This window comes from Aspergillus candidus, assembly GCF_002847045.1.
Source record: "Aspergillus candidus strain CBS 102.13 unplaced genomic scaffold BDW47scaffold_16, whole genome shotgun sequence".
Taxonomy (NCBI): Eukaryota; Fungi; Ascomycota; class Eurotiomycetes; order Eurotiales; family Aspergillaceae; genus Aspergillus; species Aspergillus candidus.
This window is the reverse complement of record NW_020194021.1, coordinates 52,464-73,561: the sequence shown is the minus strand read 5'-3', so window position 1 is coordinate 73,561 and position 21,098 is coordinate 52,464. Positions and strand designations below refer to the sequence as shown.

General features: G+C 54.6%; 8 protein-coding genes across 8 annotated transcripts; 4 read left to right on the top strand and 4 right to left on the bottom strand.

Moving 5' to 3' along the window:
* Nucleotides 1-1,803: 1,803 nt before the first annotated feature.
* On the bottom strand, nucleotides 1,804-4,351 carry BDW47DRAFT_17983 (nucleoporin NDC1). Its single transcript, XM_024818388.1, has 3 exons — nucleotides 4,061-4,351; nucleotides 3,686-3,953; nucleotides 1,804-3,620 (listed from the first exon to the last, which is right to left on the bottom strand). Exons 1-3 carry the CDS (start codon nucleotides 4,194-4,196, stop codon nucleotides 2,060-2,062), a joined length of 1,965 nt encoding a protein of 654 aa, XP_024672943.1. The 5' UTR covers nucleotides 4,197-4,351; the 3' UTR covers nucleotides 1,804-2,059.
* A 195-nt stretch (nucleotides 4,352-4,546) lies between these two features.
* On the top strand, nucleotides 4,547-5,880 carry BDW47DRAFT_103953 (SNAP receptor PEP12). The gene is made up of 2 exons (XM_024812205.1): nucleotides 4,547-4,962; nucleotides 5,017-5,880. The coding sequence occupies exons 1-2, from the start codon at nucleotides 4,666-4,668 to the stop codon at nucleotides 5,545-5,547; spliced, it is 828 nt and encodes a 275-aa protein (XP_024672942.1). The 5' UTR covers nucleotides 4,547-4,665; the 3' UTR covers nucleotides 5,548-5,880.
* Nucleotide 5,881: 1 nt separating this feature from the next.
* Nucleotides 5,882-6,886, bottom strand: BDW47DRAFT_103952 (cytochrome c1 heme lyase CYT2). The gene has a single exon (XM_024812204.1). The coding sequence runs from the start codon at nucleotides 6,791-6,793 to the stop codon at nucleotides 5,966-5,968; it is 828 nt and encodes a 275-aa protein (XP_024672941.1). The 5' UTR covers nucleotides 6,794-6,886; the 3' UTR covers nucleotides 5,882-5,965.
* Nucleotides 6,887-7,105: 219 nt separating this feature from the next.
* Nucleotides 7,106-8,406, top strand: mvd1 (diphosphomevalonate decarboxylase MVD1; the record flags this gene model as incomplete). The annotated part of the gene is made up of 2 exons (XM_024814993.1): nucleotides 7,106-7,176; nucleotides 7,263-8,406. The coding sequence occupies 2 exons, from the start codon at nucleotides 7,106-7,108 to the stop codon at nucleotides 8,404-8,406; spliced, it is 1,215 nt and encodes a 404-aa protein (XP_024672940.1).
* Nucleotides 8,407-8,736: 330 nt separating this feature from the next.
* On the bottom strand, nucleotides 8,737-13,339 carry BDW47DRAFT_103949 (Elongator subunit IKI3). The gene is made up of 7 exons (XM_024812203.1): nucleotides 12,011-13,339; nucleotides 11,867-11,959; nucleotides 11,099-11,812; nucleotides 10,701-11,043; nucleotides 10,398-10,651; nucleotides 10,213-10,346; nucleotides 8,737-10,157 (listed from the first exon to the last, which is right to left on the bottom strand). The coding sequence occupies exons 1-7, from the start codon at nucleotides 13,149-13,151 to the stop codon at nucleotides 8,868-8,870; spliced, it is 3,969 nt and encodes a 1,322-aa protein (XP_024672939.1). The 5' UTR covers nucleotides 13,152-13,339; the 3' UTR covers nucleotides 8,737-8,867.
* A 73-nt stretch (nucleotides 13,340-13,412) lies between these two features.
* Nucleotides 13,413-14,095, bottom strand: BDW47DRAFT_103948 (cytochrome c oxidase VIIc family protein). The gene is made up of 4 exons (XM_024812202.1): nucleotides 14,072-14,095; nucleotides 13,839-14,016; nucleotides 13,735-13,767; nucleotides 13,413-13,670 (listed from the first exon to the last, which is right to left on the bottom strand). Exons 2-4 carry the CDS (start codon nucleotides 14,014-14,016, stop codon nucleotides 13,645-13,647), a joined length of 237 nt encoding a protein of 78 aa, XP_024672938.1. The 5' UTR covers nucleotides 14,072-14,095; the 3' UTR covers nucleotides 13,413-13,644.
* Nucleotides 14,096-14,326: 231 nt separating this feature from the next.
* On the top strand, nucleotides 14,327-18,474 carry BDW47DRAFT_103945 (ATP-dependent RNA helicase MTR4). The gene is made up of 6 exons (XM_024812201.1): nucleotides 14,327-15,159; nucleotides 15,226-15,316; nucleotides 15,368-16,429; nucleotides 16,494-17,092; nucleotides 17,166-17,731; nucleotides 17,797-18,474. The coding sequence occupies exons 1-6, from the start codon at nucleotides 14,413-14,415 to the stop codon at nucleotides 17,975-17,977; spliced, it is 3,246 nt and encodes a 1,081-aa protein (XP_024672937.1). The 5' UTR covers nucleotides 14,327-14,412; the 3' UTR covers nucleotides 17,978-18,474.
* A 395-nt stretch (nucleotides 18,475-18,869) lies between these two features.
* BDW47DRAFT_17952 (cut8/STS1 family protein) lies at nucleotides 18,870-20,132 on the top strand. The gene is made up of 2 exons (XM_024818387.1): nucleotides 18,870-19,051; nucleotides 19,113-20,132. The coding sequence occupies exons 1-2, from the start codon at nucleotides 18,976-18,978 to the stop codon at nucleotides 19,976-19,978; spliced, it is 942 nt and encodes a 313-aa protein (XP_024672936.1). The 5' UTR covers nucleotides 18,870-18,975; the 3' UTR covers nucleotides 19,979-20,132.
* Nucleotides 20,133-21,098: the final 966 nt, after the last annotated feature.

The window sequence follows — 21,098 nt, the reverse complement described above, 5'->3', positions numbered from 1 at the left end:
ATACGAAACCTGATCCAGTACTACATCTTGTCTCCCATGAGTATCGACCATGCTACCTAGGTAGCTACCCAGGTACTATATCAATGCTCAAGCGCCAAGCTCTACATCACATCCAACTCATAAGCACTAAATCCTCCCACAATCCGCCGCAACACGAACAAGCCTCCCCTAGCTAAACCCCTCAGCCGTCATGAGGCTATCAGCCATTCCGTCTCCTGGGCCTGTCTCGGACCCACGTCTGTGATGGTTGGACCCGCATGAGGCGGTTTATTGACCCCATTGATTGATGCAATGGTGTTGTGTCTGTGTCTGTGGCTGTGGCTGGACTTTGTTGACCAGTTTCCGTTCTGGTGATAGCGATGTATGTATAACCAAGTGTACTAAAGAACGGGATACAGCAGGACAATATTGACAAAACTAAGATAAACACCCTTATTTGCCGAGTCACAACCCCCTTGAACGCCTTGTCCGGTCGAAATTCAACCCCACCAGAGCGGACATAGCCAAATCCCTCGCTCAGCCCTGTTCGGAGACAAACACGACACTATGTCGGTCACACGAGCCGACACGACAAGGCTGCGTAGTGCGGGGAGGGGACAAGGCGTGTGCCCCCGCTTGACCGGACGATGCTGCCTATTACCTAGTGGGTTTACTGCGCAGCGGAGATTCACTATGTAGTGGCATGGGGACTAGCTTGTGGTATCATTGTATAGAGCACTTTCCTAACCTAGGTACTTGCGGATCGTGGTGTGACTGCGCCTCATGATGGTATGGGGAGGATCCGTTGGATTTGCACAGCCTGATTTAGGGATGGAAGGCAGACACTGACGTCTACAGAGGACACATCTACGCACAGGGAGAGAGGGATGGAGAGAGATGGAAGGGAGAGGCAGGATCGATCCATTTCTCCCTCTGTTGATTCAGTCTCCTGCTGACGCGGACATGCTCCTGGTACCTAGTGGCTCAGTACTAATGGCTATCTCTCTCTCTCTTTCCGCCAGGGAATGCTCGGAGGATTGCAAATTTGACAGGCTGTAGGTAGTGGATGTCTCTCAGCGGTTTTATTGATTCCAGCTCCGGTGTGTTACATTCCTACCTAGACATACACCTATCTACCTAGGTAAGTATATACATGCATGAACTGTTTGCTTATCTACATGTAAGAACTGAACCATCCGCTCACGGCCACCCTCGACAACCGCCTAGATTAGTCTTCTCATAAAGAGACCCTTACTTGAACCTCCCGTACGTAAAGCCCAAGCGTTAGGGCCTAGATCATCTACTTTGGGTATCTGCGCACGCACAGAAGCAGAGCACACCCGCACACCATAATGAGCGTATAAGAAAGCACGTATCTGCCTGTGCGCGCTGCAGGGTCGTCATAGCGGTGGTCAGCTAGGCCTGCCAACTGTTTCGGTCGTATTATCAAGTACATACTCTTGAGTGGCTACCTGAAAAGCTGGCGCCGCTTAGCTGTAAACCTGGTAATATTGCCGACTGGACCCTCAGAGGCTTTTAGGTAGTTTGCTTGTAGCTAGGTCCCATGCGCTGGCAATGTTGGATTGACAGGGGTGGGTGTGTGTGTCTGGATATATGTAGGTAGTATCCTACCGTCACACCGTCGCCCATTGTCGTAGGGTCGAGACGCATTTGTGGTTAGTCTGTTGTGTAAGCTGAGGGGTGTTGTGTGTGTTCTTTTGTTTGGGTCTGTATACCCTGTGGTTTGGCGGTGTATGTATTTTGATGGCCTATGAGCATGGGAGGTTGTGATATTTTTGTATATCTATATTCGAACCCATGTAGGGCTCTGATTGAATTTCATTGAATTGGATTGATACCTGAACTAACGCCGCAACTATGCACAGCCAAAATTTTGACAACAAATAAGAAAGAGAGGACATGATCGGAAGCAATGAAAACGGGGAAAGGTCTCAGCCAGTAGTCTGGATTGTAACTTTCCTAAATATTTGGAATAGACCAGCACACACACCACCCGTATAAGGGTGATAAAAAAAAGCAAAATACATGATCATCATAGACCAGCAAGCCGGAATATAGTTCAGAAGATCGGTTCTTCGTCGGCTACCCCGGCTGCCTCGCGAGCAAGTCGGAGATCTTTCCCGACAAGCCCAATGTCCCTGAGGTAGAGGCTGAACGCGGAGAGGAGCGCGTTCAGGGAGTTCTTGAGCGTGTACAGCACGAGGTCCACGTCGGGGATCCGGCGGGCTTCGGCCTGGGCCTCGGGGTTGTTGGAGGGTGGGAAGTTGATGTCCGTCCAGTGCGCATCCAGACCCCCGTGAATAAAGGGCTCCAGAACCATGATGGTCTCGGTGAAAAGGCGGACCACCCCCGGCACGTCGGCCTGCACCTTTCCGTACTGGTCCTCTTGCAGACTGGCGATGAGGAGGCCGGTGAGAGATTCGATGGCGTCGACGACGGAGCAGAGGCTGGCGTGCGGTGTGCCGAGGACGATGCCCGAGAGTCGCCGCGCGTAGGTCTGGCGGAAGAGGAGGCCGACTGGAGACCGCAGGATCTGGGCGAGGATCGGGTGGACATTTTCGGGTTTCAGAGTCGATGGCGTGCCGCCCGTGAGCAGTTTGAATTCCTGGGACGAGGCGAGAAGCTTTTGCTTGCGCTCCGGGCTCAGCATGGCGGAGGAAGCGCGGTCGAAGACATCGCGGGCTCGTGCCCGCGCCACGGGAGTCCAATCTGGAGCCTGTCCGTACGACTTGGCTGCGGAGCTAACGGCCTCTTCGAGCCTTGCCTGCCGAGACGTCCCCTTGGGCGAATCCGCGAAGACGTTGCCCTCCTTGGGTGGATCGGTCAATCGCGGGAGTGTGTGAAGCACGGGTTCCGCTGATTCCGCTTGCAAGGGCGTCGCGCCCGCTGGCGGGTTCTGCTTCTCGTTGATTCGCGTCGAGATGCCTTTGATGATCTCCGTGGCGGCCTCGTGGATCTGAGACCAGGCGGCCCCGCCCTCACGGTCGATGTCATTGAAGATGGCCTTCCGCCGATCCGGAAACTGCTGGCTGATGAAATACAGCTCCCAAAAGGCGAACGTCTTGACCGTCTCCTTCTTCGCTTGCAGGCCCGTCAGCAGGCTTCCGTTAGGATCTTTCGCCTCGGCCGTCAGCGGCGTGCCGCGTTTGAGCGGCTCCTTGCTGAGAAAGAGGGAAAAGCAGAGGTTCGCGGTCTGCCAGCACAGGATCAAGAGGGCGCTCGAGAACAAGGTCCGTACAAACAGTGCTGGGCCAATTGGCGGTAACAGACCTGGCGGATCTGCGGCGGACCGTGGGAAATCCCAAAACAGCCGCGCAAAGTACATGGTGAAACTCCACGCGGGCCGTCGAAGGAAGAGGGTGTACACCACAGGAGTGAGCGCGACAACTGCAGAACTGCGCAAAAAGCCGTCTCGGATCATAGAAGGGAATGCAGCCTGAAGGCGCTTCGTAACGGGGTCGGTCTTCCGTTCCGCAGCACCAATCTCCCGCTTAGCGACGGGGATAGGAATGCGATCAAAATCGTAGTAGAGGTGGGCCGCGGACTGCGCAAGAGCTAGAAGAAAGTGGCAGGTATAGAGGTAGATAGGTCGTTCGTTGATGCTGGCCCTCTCGTGTGGCCTAGTAGTTTCGTGTCAGCAATCCTCTCGCCCGTTTCATGGGTATCAATTCCAGTGCCACCCTACCTTCCCCGTTTCACCCATTCGAGGTGAGCGTCCGTCGGGGCAGCGAATTTATAAATCTCACTGAACCACCAAGCGGAGAAAATATACCAGCCAACAGTTTGAATAATGTTTAGCGGAGCGAGATATTTGAGTGTGCTGAGCGGGGAAGACGTCGTTCTCGCGCCGACGTGCATCTGGCCCACTCGTAGAACGAAGATGACGAGACAGGAGATGAAAAGAAGGACGGTTCGGATGCCACATCCTCCGATCGGAAACCATGACCACAAGACTGGCAAAGAACAGAAGACGGCGCATTAGCTACCGGACGTACTCAACACGGCGCAAGATGACCGTGACCGCAACCACCAGAGAGAGGAATTGAGTTATTGCACGTACAAGATGACTTTTGGCCAATGAGAAATGCTACGAGGTAGCAGACCAGTAGTGTGACTGCGGAGGCATGGACAAACCTCCTATGCAACGCCGAGGTCAAGATGCGCCGGTAAGGGCGAGGCCGGGGAGTAGCCGCCATGATGCAGGTTGAACGAGGGACTGCACGAGCTCACGGAGGGAGAAGGAGGGACAAATTCACAGCATGTTCAGCAATACAAAACAAATACTATCGCAAGCTCCAGATCTGAAAGCTCGAATGAGCGATTCGAAGGCGAGAAACCGTGGACAGTGGAGGGGGTGGAGTTGATGGAGTGAAATAATCATGAAGCTTTTTTGACGGCCGCATCAAAACATGCACCAGCCACAGCTCACCGCCTTCGATGATGGAGTCATGTGACCACCAGCCACACAGGGCTTATCATCAGGTGATCATTGGTCGGCCTAAGGATGCAGGCGCCATCCGCCGTCGAGCGTCATACGCCGTTGATCGTCGGGACCTGCTTCATTCTTCATTCTCCTCTTCTCCTCTTCTCCCTTCCCTGCTCCCTCCACTCCCCAGTCGCACCGTTCTATCGATCTCCCAAAATCCATATATTACACCGTCCGCTATGTCTTTCGATCGCTTAGATTCCCTAGAGTCCCAGCCGACGACAATGCGCCGGTCCGATGACCCCGAGTACCGAGATGACCCGGAGTTTGATCGCTTCACCGAAAATCTCTCGAACAAGTTGTTCTCGCTCACCTCGAACATCACGCGGCTGTCCGACCAGATCGTCCTCTTAGGGACGCGACGGGATACGGAGAGAGTACGCGAGCGGGTCCACACCCTGCTGGAACAAACTCGTGCCGGTTTCAAGGATGCAGCTGAGGGCATTAAGAAGGTCCAGATGTGGGAGGACGTAAACGTATGTTCTAACTTGGTATATCAAACAGTCAATAAAAGTACTAACGTTCTATAGCCCTCCCAAAAATGGACTCAGCAGAAACTGTCTTCAGAATTTCGCGCCACCTTGGACGAGTTCCAGACGATCCAGCGTCGCGCACTGGAGAAGCAACGCGCCTCTGCTGTGGCTGCTCGCACCGCCGTGGAGGAGGGCGAGCTGCCTGCCGAGGGTCACGGCGGGGAACAGCAGCAGCAGCTCCAGCAACAGCTGGAGGAGCAGCAACCCCGCCTGGCGAACCAAGACGAGGTGGACTTCCAAGAATCGCTCATCATCGAGCGGGAGACGGAAATCCGGAACATCGAGCAAAGTGTCGGCGAACTCAACGAACTGTTTCGTGATGTCGCCCACATTGTCCACGAGCAAGGGGGCCAACTCGACATTATCAGCGACAATGTCGAGAATGTCACGCACGACACTCGCGGGGCGAATGTCGAACTGCGTAGCGCCAGCCGACACCAGAAGAATGCTCGCAATAAGGCGTGTTGCCTTCTTGTGATCCTCGCCGTGATCCTCCTGATCATTGTGCTGGCGGCTACCCTTGGATAGACGGGTGTGACCATCCTCATGTGTTTTTTATATCCTCTCGAAGACGCCGATGTGTTTTGATACACCAGAATTTCCTATGATATCCTCTAATGTCTTGTTCATCTTATGTGTGGTTGTGATGTCTTCAACTACTACTGCCATTTTGCGTTCTGTCTTGGGATTTACTACATGGTCGACAGGCGCCTATGGAGTGGGCATGCGCAACGACTTTCTTTCTTTCTATTTTTTTTTTTTTGTTTTTCTACGTCCATGTCTGTCTTTTTAACCTTTTACATGTGATTGGAGTATTGCTATCATACATAGCTTCTGTTATACAAAGATTATACATCGTCATGTGCCAAAACATTATCCAAACTCCGAGTCCGCCTCTATGTGCATTGAAAGAAATCAGAAATCAGCCTCCAATCGAGAAGCCACCCTACAGCCCAGCGAAGCGGCTGAACCTCATCCGGCACCCTTCCACGGTGTTGAGCTTGGGGCGCACATCCAGGTAAAAGCTCAGCTTCCCCGATCCGGCATTGTTCGACAGGCCGGCACCCTGCGGCCCAGCGGTCTTCCCCTGGTAGAAGTCAATCACGTACTCGACGCGTTCTCCACCACACCGCTCCACCACCCAGTCATGTCGATCAAAGGGAAGCTGGTAGCCCAACATCAAGTTGTTGAATCGGGCGCGCGGGCTCAAGAACTCCGGGTCGACGCCCAGTCCCTTAAACGAATACAGACGGGGCCCGCCGCACTTCCGACTCCCGGGGTCCGACGCGGGCGCGCGGCTCTCCCAGTCCAGGATCTGCTTCCAAGCCCGCTCGTTGACTGCGTTGTGGATGGGGATGATGGACGCCACGCTGGTGGCTAGCTCTGAGGCGGAGTTGGTGGAGGCGGGCGTGTTGCCTTTGCGCACAAGCGCTTCGAAGAACTGTTTCTCTGACGGATAGATCCAGTTCCCGGTTGATTTGTCGTGGCCCGTTTCGGCTTCCGCGTTGGATGGGGTGCCGTGCGATGCGGCATACGGGGACGGACTCTCTGCGGCAGCCCCGGACGGGTCCGACGTGGGGTCAAAGGCGCGCGGGATCGTGCTCACTTCGCGATCTGAGGATAGGGGTCGTTGGGACTTGGACTTGGACGTGTTGTCGTCGGCAGAAGCCTGCTTCTGTTGTTGCAGCCATGCTTCGCGGGTTTTATGATCGACGGGACATGTTGCGGCCGAGTCGGCTGGGGGCGCAGAAGGAGTACTCGCACCGGCTCCCATGATGATCCGTAAATGTGAGTTGTGTGGGATTGAGCAAGATAACGGAAATGACAGGGACCCGGGGCTAGCAAGGGTCGAGAGTGCGACTGGGATATTTGCAGTTGATTAGGAATCAACATCGTGATTATTTTCTTTGGGCGGAGAGAATTTCAGGCACTCACCGCCTTCGCGCCTTTCCGTACGGAGTAATTTAATTGATTATTGCTTATTGTCTCCGTTTCTCTTCGCTTCTTCGTCTGACAACCCCTATTCTGGTCTTTTGAATTTCCTCCCATACTCCTCGTCTTGAGATATTGAATTAGAATTACTACAATGGCTGCTCCTACCGATCAGACCGTGTACCGGGCGACCACCACGGCCCCCGTCAACATCGCCGTTATCAAGTCAGTGCCCCTCCTTTTCTTGACCGGGGGATAAATCCCTCACTACGCGCTGAGCGAATATCCCATGCTGACGGTCAATTCACTAGATACTGGGGCAAGAGGGATACGACTCTGAACCTGCCCACGAACTCGTCTCTCTCCGTTACTCTGTCGCAGCGCTCGTTGCGCACCCTCACCACCGCCTCCTGTGCGGGCAAATACCCCTCCGCCGACGAACTCATCCTCAACGGCAAGCCCCAAGACATCCAGTCCTCGAAACGCACGCTCGCCTGTCTGTCCAACCTCCGCGCCCTGCGTCGGTCTCTCGAGAATGCAGACTCCTCTTTGCCCAAGCTGTCCGCCTTCCCCCTGCGCATCGTCTCGGAGAACAACTTCCCCACCGCTGCCGGTCTGGCCAGCTCCGCTGCAGGCTTCGCCGCTCTCGTCCGTGCCGTCGCCGACCTCTACCAGCTCCCGCAGTCCCCGCGTGACCTCAGCCGCATCGCCCGCCAGGGCTCCGGCTCCGCCTGCCGCTCCCTGATGGGCGGCTACGTCGCCTGGCGCGAAGGCACCGAGGCCGACGGAAGCGACAGTCTGGCCGAGGAGGTGGCGCCGGCGTCGCACTGGCCCGAGATGCGCGCCGTCGTCCTGGTCGTCAGCGCGGATAAAAAGGACGTCCCCAGCACCCAGGGCATGCAGACGACCGTGGCGACGTCGAACTTGTTCGCGACGCGCGCTACGACCGTCGTCGCCGAGCGCATGGCCGCCATCGAGACGGCCATCCAGAACCGTGACTTCCCCACCTTCGCGGAGATCACCATGCGCGACTCCAATGGCTTCCACGCTACCTGCCTGGACTCGTGGCCGCCCATCTTCTACATGAACGATGTGTCCCGCGCCGCGGTGCGTCTCGTCCACGACATCAACGAGGCTGTCGGCCACACCGTCTGCGCTTACACCTTCGATGCGGGCCCCAATGCCGTCATCTACTACGAGGAGAAGGACACCGAGCTGGTGGCCGGCACGGTCAAGGCCATCCTGGGCGAGAACGTCGAAGGTTGGAGCGGTCCGTTCCACGAAGCCGTCAAGAACGTCTCGGGCCCCGGTGTCGCCCTCGACAAGGTCGACCCGCGTGCCGTCGAGGTTCTCAAGGGCGGCGTCAGCCGTGTGATCCTGACCGGCGTGGGCGAGGGCCCTATCAGCGTCGAGGAGCACCTGGTCAGCGAGTCCGGGGATGTCCTGTCTCATTAGGCTTTCTGGATAGACTCGTTCCGCGGTAATTTAGAAGTATATGTTGAGGATACCTACCTTGTTCTTGTTACCTCTTGATTTGTGGTGAAACTAGAGCGGATACCCACATTCTCTTTTGTTTGAGTTATATAATTTTTGTTTCGTGTGATATAGTTCGTATCGACACTGCATACCATCGTATGGTTAAACATGCGGTGGGACTCATATACGTCCAGCGTCGCGAGATGCTGTTAATTCCATACGTTTAATCTTCGTCAGAAATACCCCACAACATCAAGTACTTTCTTTATAGTAAATTTTTTGATCTTGAAAAGGCAGAGATCATCATCCATTCAATGCGTCAATCGCTATACTTTACTTTTTCTTTCCCCGTGTCTATAGTCATGCATCAGGAATGTAGTCAACCCAGAACCCCAGGCCTTTCTCCCTAACCCAACAATGTGGCCTAGTCAACAAAACAACTAATTCAACAATGCAGACACCTTCAATTCCTTAACAACCGGGACATCCGTCCGCGGCCTCCCCTCCACACCAGTCGCACCACCATCAGGGAACCCACCACCCCCAGCATGCACCTCACCCATCGCCGGCGCCTCACCAGCACCAGCACCAGCACCAGCACCAGCCATCTCAAACACCTCCTCCCGGCAATCCCCACAAAGCTTCAACACCTCAGCCATGGTCTTCTCAACGGCAGCAGCCCGCTCCCGCATGCCCCTCCGCAGCAGCGCAAAGACAAGGTTCTCAACCTCCGCGACCGTCGCATTCGCGCGCTCAATCAGCCGCCGCACGCTGTTCACAAGGTACTCTTCTTCGTAGACGGTGCCCTTCTTGCCTGTCGCGCGTTTGCGCTCTTCCTTGCGGCGGGCTTTGGCGGTTTGCTGCGTGCTGGTTGTCCGGCCTGTGCGGCCTGTGTTCCCTGTGTATCGCGTGAACATGCTCCGGCCGGCGAGGGTGGATGCGTTGGTTGGTGCCAGGGAGACGTTGTCTGGGATGTCGGCGCCCATGTCGCCGGATGTGGGATCGCCGCCGAAGTAGGCGAGGGGGTCGGTGATGCGGCGGATGCGCAGTTCGCGGATGCGGGGCACTTGGGTGTTGAGCTGGGTGCGGAAGTCGGCGAGGAGGTCCGTCATTGTGCCCATTGCGTCGGCGAGGCCGCTGTCGATTATGTCGGGGAGGAGGGACTGCTGGTTGTGCAGGGCGAGGAGGCGGGTCGCGTCTGCGAAGCGGGAGCCGCGGCAGAGGAGGCGGGCGGCGGTGGGGATGTCGTGTAGGTGGTCCGCGTGGAGTTGGGCGGCTGAGATGTAGTCGCGGCTTTCTTCGACGAGGGTGGTGGCGAGTGTGAGCGCGTGGGCGGATAGTTCGTCGGGGGTCAGAGGGACCATCGTTGCGCAGTAGATGGATTCACGCCAGAGGTGGGCCAGTTGGTAGGCTTGGTATGCGTCTGTGTAGAGGGCGAGGGACTCGTAGGCGATGCCTGCCTCCTTGAACTTGGACTGGTCGTGGAGATAGTCGCCGTAGAGGCGAGTGATCTCGTGCAGCTGCTCCGGCTGGTACTTGTAGACGTCGATGGCGTCTTTGTACAGCACATGCTTGACGGCGTACGACCGGAGTTCGTCGTCCGCGTTGAGCTTGTGGAGACTGTGAAGTGCCTTGGCCCAGCGCCCGAGATAGTTATCGATTTCGAACTGTCGTCGCAGCTCGGGCATTTGCTGGAGCTTCCGTAGGAAGGGAAGGTATTCTCGGGGGTCCTAGCGTGGTTGTGAGACACAGTTTGGAGGACGCGGCGAATAAAGGAGTACTTACCCGCTGGGCTTGTTGCGCGACCATCAATGTGAGCTCTAAGTCGTAGAGACCCAGTGCGTTGTCGTATAGACGATTGGCGTCTGTCAAGAAGCACATGTGCTCTACCGCATCATCCGCTTGCTCGGGTGCTTGTTCTGCGACTGGTTAGCTCTTGTTCTGCGGGTAGTAATGGCATCTCTACAAACCTCTCAAGCGAGCAGCCAGCTGAAGTCCGCTCTCAAGATCCGGAGGGAATTTGCAAACATGTGCGGTGATAAGGTTGTGCAGATTGGTGTCCAGTCGCTTCTCCAGAGTTGAGAGGAAGGCGTCGCAGATCCGGTTGATCTTACTGCCTTTGACTGGGACTTTCGGGGCGCTGCCTGTTTCCACACCTGCAGGAGAGTTTGTCTGGGGCAGTTTAAGGGTGTCTTTGTAGAGGGTTTGCGAGACGTCCTCGTCGCTGGGAGCGTTAGCTTGTTGTGTCGAACGTTTGACCGTGGACTGCAAACCTCAAGCGAGAAATGAATTCATCAATGAAATCGACCTTCTTGACCTGGTCCACGAACAGCTGAACATTGTCCATGAACTGCTGCGGCGCATAGTCGTGAAGGATGTTCATGTCCACCATCTGACTACGGCAAGTGAGAAATGCTCGTCGGTAGTCTTTGTTATCAATGAAGTGTCGGATCCCCGCAAGGACGAGAGCCCGTGGGTATACCGTCTCGATGTTACCACGAGGCGCCTGTAGAGTGACAGAAAAGGTGGAAGGGATGACAGACACCAAGCGTGATCCGCGCTCGATACTTCTACAGCGCTCGTCTGTCTCGGGAGTATCTGGGGGAACTTCCATATCTAGGAGCTAGAGTCAGCAAGTGTGACAGACACGAGGCGCTTCGGGAATGCTCACCCTCTGGCTGAGTCAAGTGGACAAACTTGAGCAGGTGCTGCGAAGTAGTGAAGAGGACGTGAGATTGTGTGAGAAGGAAGGATGTGCAGTTTTTGGCGAGAAGGGTCTTGTTGGCGTAGAGTGCACCGGTCCTTGTCAAGGAGATCAAGATGACCTCCTCTTCAGAGATTCGAACAGCCTTGGCCCAATAGGTATCTGCCGATGGACTCTGCTCCCAGTTAGAGAGGACAAACTCATCTTGCGGAGACACTGTGATGTTTGAGTAGGTAATCGGTTGACCAGGCTGGCGAACATGAGAGAACCACAGAGCCTCATGTCCAAGAGAAGAGAAGATCGAAAATAGCTGCTCCGAGTCCGCCGTTTCGTACGCCATCTGGGTCGTTCGGTTCTCCAACGTAGTCCGCTCGATACCGGTCTTGTTGGGCCCGCTACTCCTGAGGACATAGACCTCGGTCTCGTTGAGAAAAGCGATCTGGCGAGGCCGACTATCGCGAGCATCGGACAGCGGATAACTGGACTCTAGGATCGGGGTGACCACGGGGCGAGTCTTCAGCGACCAGAGATATACAGCAAAGCAGTCATTCATGAGTACTGCGATCCGGGTGCCCGATTTGCTGAATGCGACGTCAATGGCGTTTGAGTCCAGTGGCAACTCGTTGTGCGCCATGGGGGGTGGGACGCCCGATAGCCGCAACGGCGTCAATTTCAAGGTTCCTATAACAGTCAGAGATGCCCCCCCTTTCCCGGTTCTTTGCGGCGTAGACTCACTACCATCAATGACTGCCGTAGCGCCGACATCCTCCGGAGCCACGGTCGACCCATGAGACACGTCAAAGACAAAGTCCACGTCCAGGATTGACGCTGTAGAAGATCAGCACATGCTCGTGGGGTTAAGGATAAACAGTAAATTACCGGAGGCAGCCGCAACAAATCGCAACGCCTTTTCCTGGTGCCACTTGAATGCAAAGGGGTGCGAGTATTCCGGATCCACGACCACAAAGATCTCCTGCTTCAAGTAGTAGTGGTAATTGCCAACAGTCCAGAACTGAACCCGGTCCCGGAATTGGACCGCCAGTACCGTCGAGTCAACATTCCAATTCAGCTGAATATCCGACACCCACGACGACGACCTCTCTTCTTCGGTGAGACGCAGAGTGAATTGCCCGTGACGCAGACCATTTCTTTCGAAAAAGACGACATCAACCCTATCATCCAACCGCTGGATCCCTGCGATCAAGTTGCCGGACGGCCTCCAGCTGAGAGCGCCCTCTAACCCATCAACAGGTTCACTCACACTATCCAAGCTTCCCTCGCGAGAGTAGACCCTAACGGCACGGCGGGCACCCGTCTCGACGCTGTTGACAGCGACGTAGGCGCCGTCTCCCCTCCAACTGATGGTGGTCTTGCCATCGTCTTTGCTGCTAAGATTTCCTTGGTCCACCTTCTCCGGCACAGTCGGATCCCGGAGCGCCTTGGCTCGCTTTCCCTGGAACTGCGTCTCACGCTTACCCCAACCCACAGAGACATGCTGCGACGCCTGGAGATCGTCGGGGGTGAATGTAATCTCCGCGACATTCTCAAACTCCCGAGTCATGTACAACAGAGTATTGGCGCGAGTCGTCAGCGCCAGAAGCTCTTCATCGGGAGACCACGCCGCCGCAGTGATCCCCACATCGACCGAACCCAGTATCTCGATCTTGTCCTCCCCGGGCAGAGGCTCCTCGCGGACGATGATGATGTCGCCTCCTTCCAGCACGAGACAGGCCGTCAGATTGTCTGCGAAATACTGCAGCGAGAGGACACGGTCGCAGGGTAGGTCCGGGAGTGGACAGGGCGCGTCCCATGATGCGATCACTTCGAATTCGGTTGCGGAGACTGGCTCGGAAAAGCAGGCGTCTTGTCGCTTTCTTCGCAGCTCGATGATCGCTGTCTCGGGGGTCGGTCCGAACGTGCAGACGAGGGCATCCGAAGCTGTATCCCATGCGGTTGCTGTGAGAGGAAGACTGTTCTGGAGGTGCACCTCGGCGAGGCGCACGTTTTTCAAATTGCGCATCTTGTGAGGTTGAGGGAGCGGTCTTTTTTACCCCGCCATGAATCAACCCAGTTTCACCTTGAAAATGGGACGAGTTGAAAGGAAAGAGAAAGGAAAAAAGAATAAGATCAACCCTTGCAATCTTTTCTAATTCCTAAATAAGTAAAAGAGATGGGGGGAGTTGACCGGAGTGTGTGGGTGCGAACAATATCAACTGCCGCCGATTAGATTTTATTTAATTTTCTTGGGGAACAAAAATCGACCAATGACTTCATCCATATTGGACCTTATGCCTCCATCAGCCCAGCACAATAACCAGACGCTTTCCTCTCCCTCTACGAGCCTTCACTTATAGTATCTAAGCTCTGGCTTAATTTTACTTGGAATAGAAACCGGTAGAAAAGCCAAACTCAATCAATTCTAGCTTTATACACAACCCTCCTCGCCCTAAATAAGCGTACATTTTCGGCCATTCCCAAGGTCCAAGATGCCGACACGCGACCGCAGTAATCCCTTAACGGGTCTTGTAGGTTTGCCAGACTAAAGAGAACAACAGCGTTAGGGAGTCGGTCGGAGAGCCATGGACAGGCGACAAGGAACATACCAGCAATGCCGAAGGGAAGACCGAAACCGACGGCTAAAGAAACGAATGTCAGCCATTGTTATACCAGGGTCACTGCTTCCACCAGCCCACCCGGGTATACTCACTCATGAAGCCCCAGTATCTCCAGAAGAAGTGCTTGGTCAGGGGGTTGAAGGGGATGTTGGAGCGAGGGCCCTCGGCGTAGTGGTACGGGCTACCGAGCTGGGCGCGGGTGGTGGAAAAGCCACGGCGGGCAATGGAGGCAGTGGCCATACGGGCCCGGAGAGCGGTAGCGGCGTTCATCTTTCTAGAGGGTCAGTATGGAGGAGATTGGAAGAAGGAAGATCAATCGGTGTACCTTGAATTGAACAGTCGAGAGCACAAGAGTGGTACGATTGGGGAAGAGCAGGAGAGAAGTGGAACGATTCACCACTCAAGTTAGTATCGAATCCGACTCCGTCCGGTCGGAGAATCCCACGTGATGATACGCGACTGAAACGGAAAGTTTCTCCGGAGAGCTCGGTCGACCCGCTCAACTGTCGCGATCACCCAATCAAAAATTATATTGAAATTTCTAGTTGTTGAACAAGAGGTCGAAAAGAAGTCGCCTGCCTCTCTCTCTTCCTCCCCTCCCCATTCCCCATCTCATTCTAGGTCACGATCTTATTTTCCGCCCGTCGCGGATGACCTTTGAGAGAAATGGATGAGCTGTTCGACGTCTTCGAGGACCAGCCCCAGGCGGGCAAGCCGTCCATCGCGGCACCCAAGCGACAGAAGAAGGACAAGAGCAAGAAGCGCCAAGTCAATGGGGATGTGAAGGCGGAGGACAACAAGTCGGCGGAGACTACAGAGAGTACCCCGATGGAGGATGCCCCCGCCCCCGCCCCCGAACCCGCCGACGAAGAACTCCCCGACGCCCCGGCTCCCGACACGCCCGACGCGAAACGACCGCGACTCGACAAAGAGCCCGAGCCGGTGGTAGCGGATCTGTTTGAGACGGCACAGGAGCGTGAGATTGCGGGCTCGGCGGGCTTGCAGGCGTCCAAGGAGCCCTCGTCCGTCGTGCTGCAGCACCAGGTTCGACATCAGGTTGCGATTCCGCCCAATTATCCCTATGTGCCCATCTCTGAACACAAGGCGCCGGAGAACCCGGCGAGGGTGTGGCCGTTCACACTGGATCCGTTCCAACAAGTCTCTGTCGCATCGATCCAGCGCGAGGAGAGCGTGCTCGTGTCCGCCCATACGAGTGCCGGAAAGACGGTGGTCGCCGAATACGCTATCGCTCAGAGTTTGAAGAATAACCAAAGAGTCATCTATACGAGTCCGATCAAGGCATTGAGTAACCAGAAATACCGGGAGTTTGCGGCGGAGTTTGGGGACGTTGGTTTGATGACGGGTGACGTTACGATCAATCCTACGGCTACGTGTTTGGTCATGACTACGGAGGTTCGTTGATACCGTTCTTTTTTCTTTTCTTTCACAGGACACTACTAACCATCCTCTAATTGTTAGATTCTCCGGTCCATGCTGTACCGCGGCTCGGAGATCATGCGCGAAGTTGCCTGGGTTGTGTTTGACGAAATCCATTACATGCGGGATGCGAGTGAGTGACAGACGCAGCTCGTAAATGGATCTACATTGCTAACAAGAATAGCGCGTGGTGTCGTCTGGGAGGAAACCATCATCCTCCTGCCCGATAAGGTCCGATACGTGTTTCTGTCTGCCACTATCCCCAACGCCATGCAGTTCGCGGAATGGGTCACCAAAATGCACAACCAACCCTGCCACGTCGTATACACGGATTTCCGACCGACACCCCTGCAGCATTATTTCTTCCCCGCCGGCGCCGAGGGCATGCATCTCATCGTGGACGAAAAAGGACAATTCCGCGAGGAGAATTTCCAGAAAGCGATGAGCACCATTGCCGACAAGCAGGGTGATGACCCGGCCGATGCGATGGCGAAGCGGAAAGGAAAGGGCAAGGACAAGAAGATCAACAAGGGTGGCAACCGGGGCCCGACTGATGTTTACAAGATCGTCAAGATGATCATGATCAAGAACTACAACCCCGTCATCGTCTTCAGCTTCAGCAAGCGCGAGTGCGAGAAGTGCGCCCTAGACATGAAAAGCCTGGCTTTCAACGACGATTCCGAAAAGGAGATGGTGTCCAAGGTGTTCGACAGTGCCATTGAAATGCTGTCGGAGGAAGATCGGAACTTGCCTCAGATCCAGAACCTCCTTCCCCTCCTCCGAAGGGGCATCGGTGTTCACCACTCTGGTCTCCTCCCCATTCTTAAGGAAACCATCGAGATCCTCTTCCAGGAAGGACTCATCAAGGTTCTCTTTGCCACGGAGACATTCTCCATTGGTCTTAACATGCCTGCCAAGACGGTCGTCTTTACCAGTGTGCGCAAGTTCGACGGGTTCAGTCAGCGCTGGGTGACCCCCTCGGAGTTTGTGCAGATGTCGGGTCGTGCGGGGCGAAGAGGTCTGGATGACCGAGGTATCGTCATCATGATGGTCGGCGAGGAGATGGACCCGGCTGTGGCGAAGGAAATCGTCCGGGGTGAACAGGATCGGCTGAACTCGGCTTTCCACTTGGGGTACAACATGATTTTGAATCTCATGCGTGTCGAAGGCATTTCGCCCGAGTTCATGCTGGAACGGTGTTTCTACCAGTTCCAAAACACCGCCGGTGTTGCTGCTCTGGAAAAAGGTATGTCATTCTCAGTGTGACGGGCGATAATCCTCTCTCGCAATTTCACTAACTTGAGAATCAGAGCTGAAGCAATTGGAGGACACGAGAGCCAACACGGAAATCTCCGACGAGGGCACCATCCGTGAATATTACGATCTACGGAAACAGCTTGCGCAGTTCACCGACGACATGCAAGCGGTCACCAGCCATCCCAGCAACAGTCTCCCGTTCATGGTACCGGGACGATTGGTGCACGTGCGACACATGAAACAGGATTTCGGGTGGGGTGTGCTCGTGAATTACAAGAAGCGCAAGGCGCCCAAGGGCCCGAACAAGGAGGAGCTGGAAGAACACCAGAGTTACATCCTGGACGTCTTACTAGTTATCTCGGACGGATCTGCGGCCCCGACCCAAACCTTTGAGGACCTCCCCAAGGGAGTGCTTCCTCCCCAGGAGGGACAGGAGACCCGGATCGAAGTCGTCCCCATGACGCTCGCTTGTGTGCAGTCCATCGCCCAGATTCGACTCCACCTTCCCAAGGACTTGAACAACAAGGACGCGCGCAACGGGGTGAAGAAGGCCCTGGCCGAGGCGAAGCGGCGATTCCCCGACGGGCTCGCTGTGTTGGACCCGATCGAGGACATGGGAATCAAAGACGACAGTTTTAAGAAGCTGCTCCGGGTATGTTACCTGCCGACCGTATCTCCAGAGAGGGTAGAAAGAAAGTTTTTCCATTCGCTAACATGCATGGCAGAAAATCGAGGTTCTCGAGTCCCGGCTCCTCGCGAACCCCCTGCATAATTCGCCCCGGTTACCGGAGCTCTACGACCAATACGCGGGGAAAGTGGAGTTGGGGACCCGAATCAAGGACACCAAGAAGAAGATCTCCGAAGCGATGTCGATCATGCAACTGGACGAGCTCAAATGCCGCAAGCGGGTGCTGCGTCGATTCGGCTTCATCAACGAAGCCGAAGTGGTGCAGTTGAAGGCGCGCGTGGCCTGCGAGATCAGCACGGGCGACGAACTGATGCTCAGCGAGCTGCTCTTCAACGGTTTCTTCAACCCCCTGACCCCCGAGCAGATCGCCTCCGTCCTGAGCGTGTTTGTCTTCGAGGAGAAGACCAAGGAGACGCCCGCTCTGACCCGGGACGAGTTGGCCAAGCCCCTCAAGGAGATCCAGGCCCAGGCCCGCATTGTGGCCAAGGTTGCCCAGGAATCCAAGCTGGCCGTCAACGAGGACGAGTACGTGCAGAGTTTCCACTGGGAGCTTATGGAGGTGATTTACGAGTGGGCGAATGGGAAATCGTTTGCCGATATCTGGTATGTGGAGACCCTTCGCATCTTAAATGTGTGTGGATTGATCGCTAACTTGTTGGTTCTTCCAGCCGCATGACGGACGTATATGAAGGGAGTCTGATTCGTGTGTTCCGGAGACTGGAGGAGTGTATGCGACAGATGGCGCAGGCATCCAAGGTGATGGGCAGTGAGGAGCTGGAGGGTAAGTTCGAGACCGCGTTGACCAAGGTACGACGAGATATCGTCGCCGCCCAGTCACTGTACCTGTAAGCTGGGGGTATCTATCTCTTCGTATGATTACCGATGTTCCATGTTCTCGGGCTGTCCTGCCTTACTTTAGACCTACTTCGACTGTTGTGAAGTACTTGCACTCTGATTCGCCGGATGAAGCCGTTGTCTTGGGTGGGCGCATTTTCCCTGGCGTCGGGCGACCACGGGCTTCCTTTTTCATTTCTTTTGTTTCTTTTTTAACTTTTCCCCATGTAATTATTATCTAGAATTTGAGTCGGACATGATGATGGAAGAGAACTCGACATCGGCGTTTGGTTGCTGGGATGGATCCCAATCGACTGATCATACTTATACTTGATGGATGACTTGAGGTGTCTGGATGGCGTATGTATGATACCGATACCGTATTGGTCTTACTGCACCAGGAATAGCGGATTTGGACGGAGGGTGCTGGAAGCATCTCTCTGGGGGATGCGCCCAGGTTGCCTCCCGCAACCGTTGTTTGATTCATTGGAGGGTACCGGTTACATACCATACTATACGGTATCGGTAATCAAATGACCATGTCATCCACCGCTTTTCCAGTAACCTACCTCAGTAAGTACCTACTCAACTACCCAATTAACTAATTCAATACCTTATGAAATCTTTCTTTCTTCCCCACCACTCAAACCAACTCTCTCTCTCTCCTCCTTTCGTACCTAATCAATCCTGACCGGACTTTAAGTCTCTTAGTCTCTCTCTCTCTTTCTTCCTCTCTCTTCCTCTCTCTTTCTTATTTCTTATCCTTTCTTCATCCTCCACTTTCCAACTACCGCTGTCCATACTTTTTTCCCCTTTCTATCTCTCTCCTTCTCCTTTATTAAACTCTCCCCCCTCCCCCCCACCCTCCCTTGTTCTCGCCTTTGTCGACTCGCCTCGTGCCTAACTCGACTCGACTCGACTTGATCACGACATCGACCTCTTATCTCCCGGTCAAACATCTCTTTTTTGCCAACCAGCTGCTGTTGGCGGTGGTGGTGGTAGTGAGCATCATCATGAACAGCCTGGTGGCCACACCTCCCATGCCTCCTCACTTCTATGAGCACTCTCGTTTCTCCCCTTCTCGCTCAAGTAAGTCATCCTTGCTGATCTGCGTTCCCTCGTGCTGCTCAAGCTAACGCTCCATACCTAGTGTCGACCCCTAGTCATACCCCGACCTCTCGAAAACGGAAAGCCGACGATGATGGCAACGACCACGATGGACGCATGTCGGCCTCTCCCACCAACTCCCCGGCCTTTACACCTCGTTCCCTCCCCGTCGCTCGCAACGTAAAGCGAGCCCGACCGAACGTCTCGGGTCGTCCACTGTCGCTCCCCCGCCTTCTCGAGACCCTGGACACGGATGCCCTCCGAGGTGTCCTTCGCTCCATGTGTGAACGTCACCCGGCACTGGCGGATGAGGTCGTCCACACCGCTCCCCGTCCCAACGTCAGTTCGGCTCTGCAGGTCCTGCGAAACTACCAGTCCCAGCTCCAATCCTCCTTCCCGCTGGGCAGCAACTCCCAATCCGATTATGCCTACAACCGAGTCCGACAGCCTCTTGGGGAACTCTTGGACGCCTTGAGTGACTTCACCCCCCACTTTTTGCCGCCCCACGAAACTCAGCCGTCGGTGTCGTTGAACTATCTGGAGGGAGCTACGGACATCATCTACGCCTTGCCCCGGTGGAGCTCGCCCCAGAACAACATCGAGCGGGACGCTGCGTACGACGAAATCTGCAAAGCCTGGATCCTGGTGATCCGGGAGGCAGCCAAGCGGGGCGGTGGCATTCAGTTACAGTATGGCGGGTGGGATCAGAAACTGGCGAAGCATAACCAAAACTCCGGCGGGAAACTGCAGGCAGCCGTGAACGAGCTTGGTTCCAGCCTGGTGTGGATGCATGGGTCGGAGTCCCAGTCCTACGGCAGCCCCGGGATGAACGACCTCAGTTCCATCCGCGAGCAGTTGCTTTCCGGGACGTATGGCTTGGGGACGCCGGTCAAAGTCGGCCCCTGGTGAAGCCGTCTTATATTGAAATGACCCCAGATCATCCTCATGTGGCACATCCGCAATCTCTATTTCCCTTGATATTGCAAGGGCGACCGACCACATCCTCGACCGTGCACGTCCACGTATGATACGATCACGATACCAACTGCATGAACTAGAGAGTTGAGAAATAGCTCGGCGTTAACAGTCTGCAAAAAGATCTTTCCTTCTCTTGATTTTGAATTCTCTTGTTTTTCTTCCCGATCTCGTATTCTTCCGTCAATCGGAACGAAGGCTTTCCCCCTGTCTTTGTCTTTTTTCTTTTCTTTTTCTTTCCATGTTAGATTTATTGGCAGATGTATTGTCGATTCGGCTTTTTCGTTTCTTTGTCTTCTGTGCTATCTTTTGTATTCGACTACCATTTATATTGTCGATACCACTGCATTGTTCCCGGTTAGCGTGGTACCCATCCATTCGTTCTGGTTTTCCTATCGTCCTATCCTACATTCCGTTCTTTCATCTGTTTCCGTGGATTTGCCACCGAGCATCGTCTCTTACCGCCTATCTGACTACCTTTTTTTTTTGTCTCCGTCTTCAACCCGAAGTTTCTTGTATACCCCCTTATTTAATTTCCTACATTTTTGAAGGCAGGCGGGGGGAAGGGATTTTGTCCGTTTTATAACTTGGGAGGATCCATCTATCTATCTATCATTACCGCTATGATGCCATCCATCCATCCATCCGTATTCGGTAAATATTTCCGAACTGGACGATCCTCCGTCATTCTATACTCCCGTCTTATTTATCCATCGCCTTTATTTTCCCACGGATAAATTTCACAACAAGAACATGAACATGAAACATGAAACATTGCCAACGCAGCAACCCACACCACATTACACCATCGGCTACGTGCGTCCGCTCAACAGAGCCGTATCTGTCAGCTGCAAATGCGGAATTTAATTATTTAGTCAGTTTCAGCCGTATGACGGGAACGGAGCAAGACCAGCCAGCTGTCGATTCATGACTGGTAGGATTTTTTCTTTTCCCGCGGGCTGTGCGAAGGGGGGAGCGTGTATCTATTTATGTATGTATGTATGTATCTGTGTGTGTATGGAGGGAAATGATGAGTTCGGTTGGGTTGGGTGAG

Bases quoted from the DNA above. Each gene is read 5' to 3' on its own strand.
- BDW47DRAFT_17952 (XM_024818387.1), top strand. From the start codon at position 18,976: ATGAACAGCCTGGTGGCCACACCTCCCATGCCTCCTCACTTCTATGAG. The intron at 19,052-19,112 runs GTAAGTCATCCT...CTCCATACCTAG, and splicing joins TTTCTCCCCTTCTCGCTCAA to TGTCGACCCCTAGTCATACC.
- BDW47DRAFT_103948 (XM_024812202.1), bottom strand. From the start codon at position 14,016: ATGAACGCCGCTACCGCTCTCCGGGCCCGTATGGCCACTGCCTCCATT. The intron at 13,768-13,838 runs GTGAGTATACCC...TCGTTTCTTTAG, and splicing joins GAGATACTGGGGCTTCATGA to CCGTCGGTTTCGGTCTTCCC. The intron at 13,671-13,734 runs GTATGTTCCTTG...TGTTCTCTTTAG, and splicing joins TCTTCCCTTCGGCATTGCTG to TCTGGCAAACCTACAAGACC.
- BDW47DRAFT_103945 (XM_024812201.1), top strand. From the start codon at position 14,413: ATGGATGAGCTGTTCGACGTCTTCGAGGACCAGCCCCAGGCGGGCAAG. The intron at 15,160-15,225 runs GTTCGTTGATAC...TCTAATTGTTAG, and splicing joins GTTTGGTCATGACTACGGAG to ATTCTCCGGTCCATGCTGTA. The intron at 17,093-17,165 runs GTATGTTACCTG...CATGCATGGCAG, and splicing joins GTTTTAAGAAGCTGCTCCGG to AAAATCGAGGTTCTCGAGTC.
- BDW47DRAFT_17983 (XM_024818388.1), bottom strand. From the start codon at position 4,196: ATGGCGGCTACTCCCCGGCCTCGCCCTTACCGGCGCATCTTGACCTCG. The intron at 3,954-4,060 runs GTACGTGCAATA...GTTCTTTGCCAG, and splicing joins CATTGGCCAAAAGTCATCTT to TCTTGTGGTCATGGTTTCCG. The intron at 3,621-3,685 runs GTAGGGTGGCAC...CGAAACTACTAG, and splicing joins GAATGGGTGAAACGGGGAAG to GCCACACGAGAGGGCCAGCA.
- BDW47DRAFT_103949 (XM_024812203.1), bottom strand. From the start codon at position 13,151: ATGCGCAATTTGAAAAACGTGCGCCTCGCCGAGGTGCACCTCCAGAAC. The intron at 10,652-10,700 runs GTTTGCAGTCCA...TAACGCTCCCAG, and splicing joins GAATTCATTTCTCGCTTGAG to CGACGAGGACGTCTCGCAAA. The intron at 10,347-10,397 runs GTTTGTAGAGAT...AACCAGTCGCAG, and splicing joins GCTGGCTGCTCGCTTGAGAG to AACAAGCACCCGAGCAAGCG.
- BDW47DRAFT_103952 (XM_024812204.1), bottom strand. From the start codon at position 6,793: ATGGGAGCCGGTGCGAGTACTCCTTCTGCGCCCCCAGCCGACTCGGCC.
- BDW47DRAFT_103953 (XM_024812205.1), top strand. From the start codon at position 4,666: ATGTCTTTCGATCGCTTAGATTCCCTAGAGTCCCAGCCGACGACAATG. The intron at 4,963-5,016 runs GTATGTTCTAAC...AACGTTCTATAG, and splicing joins AGATGTGGGAGGACGTAAAC to CCCTCCCAAAAATGGACTCA.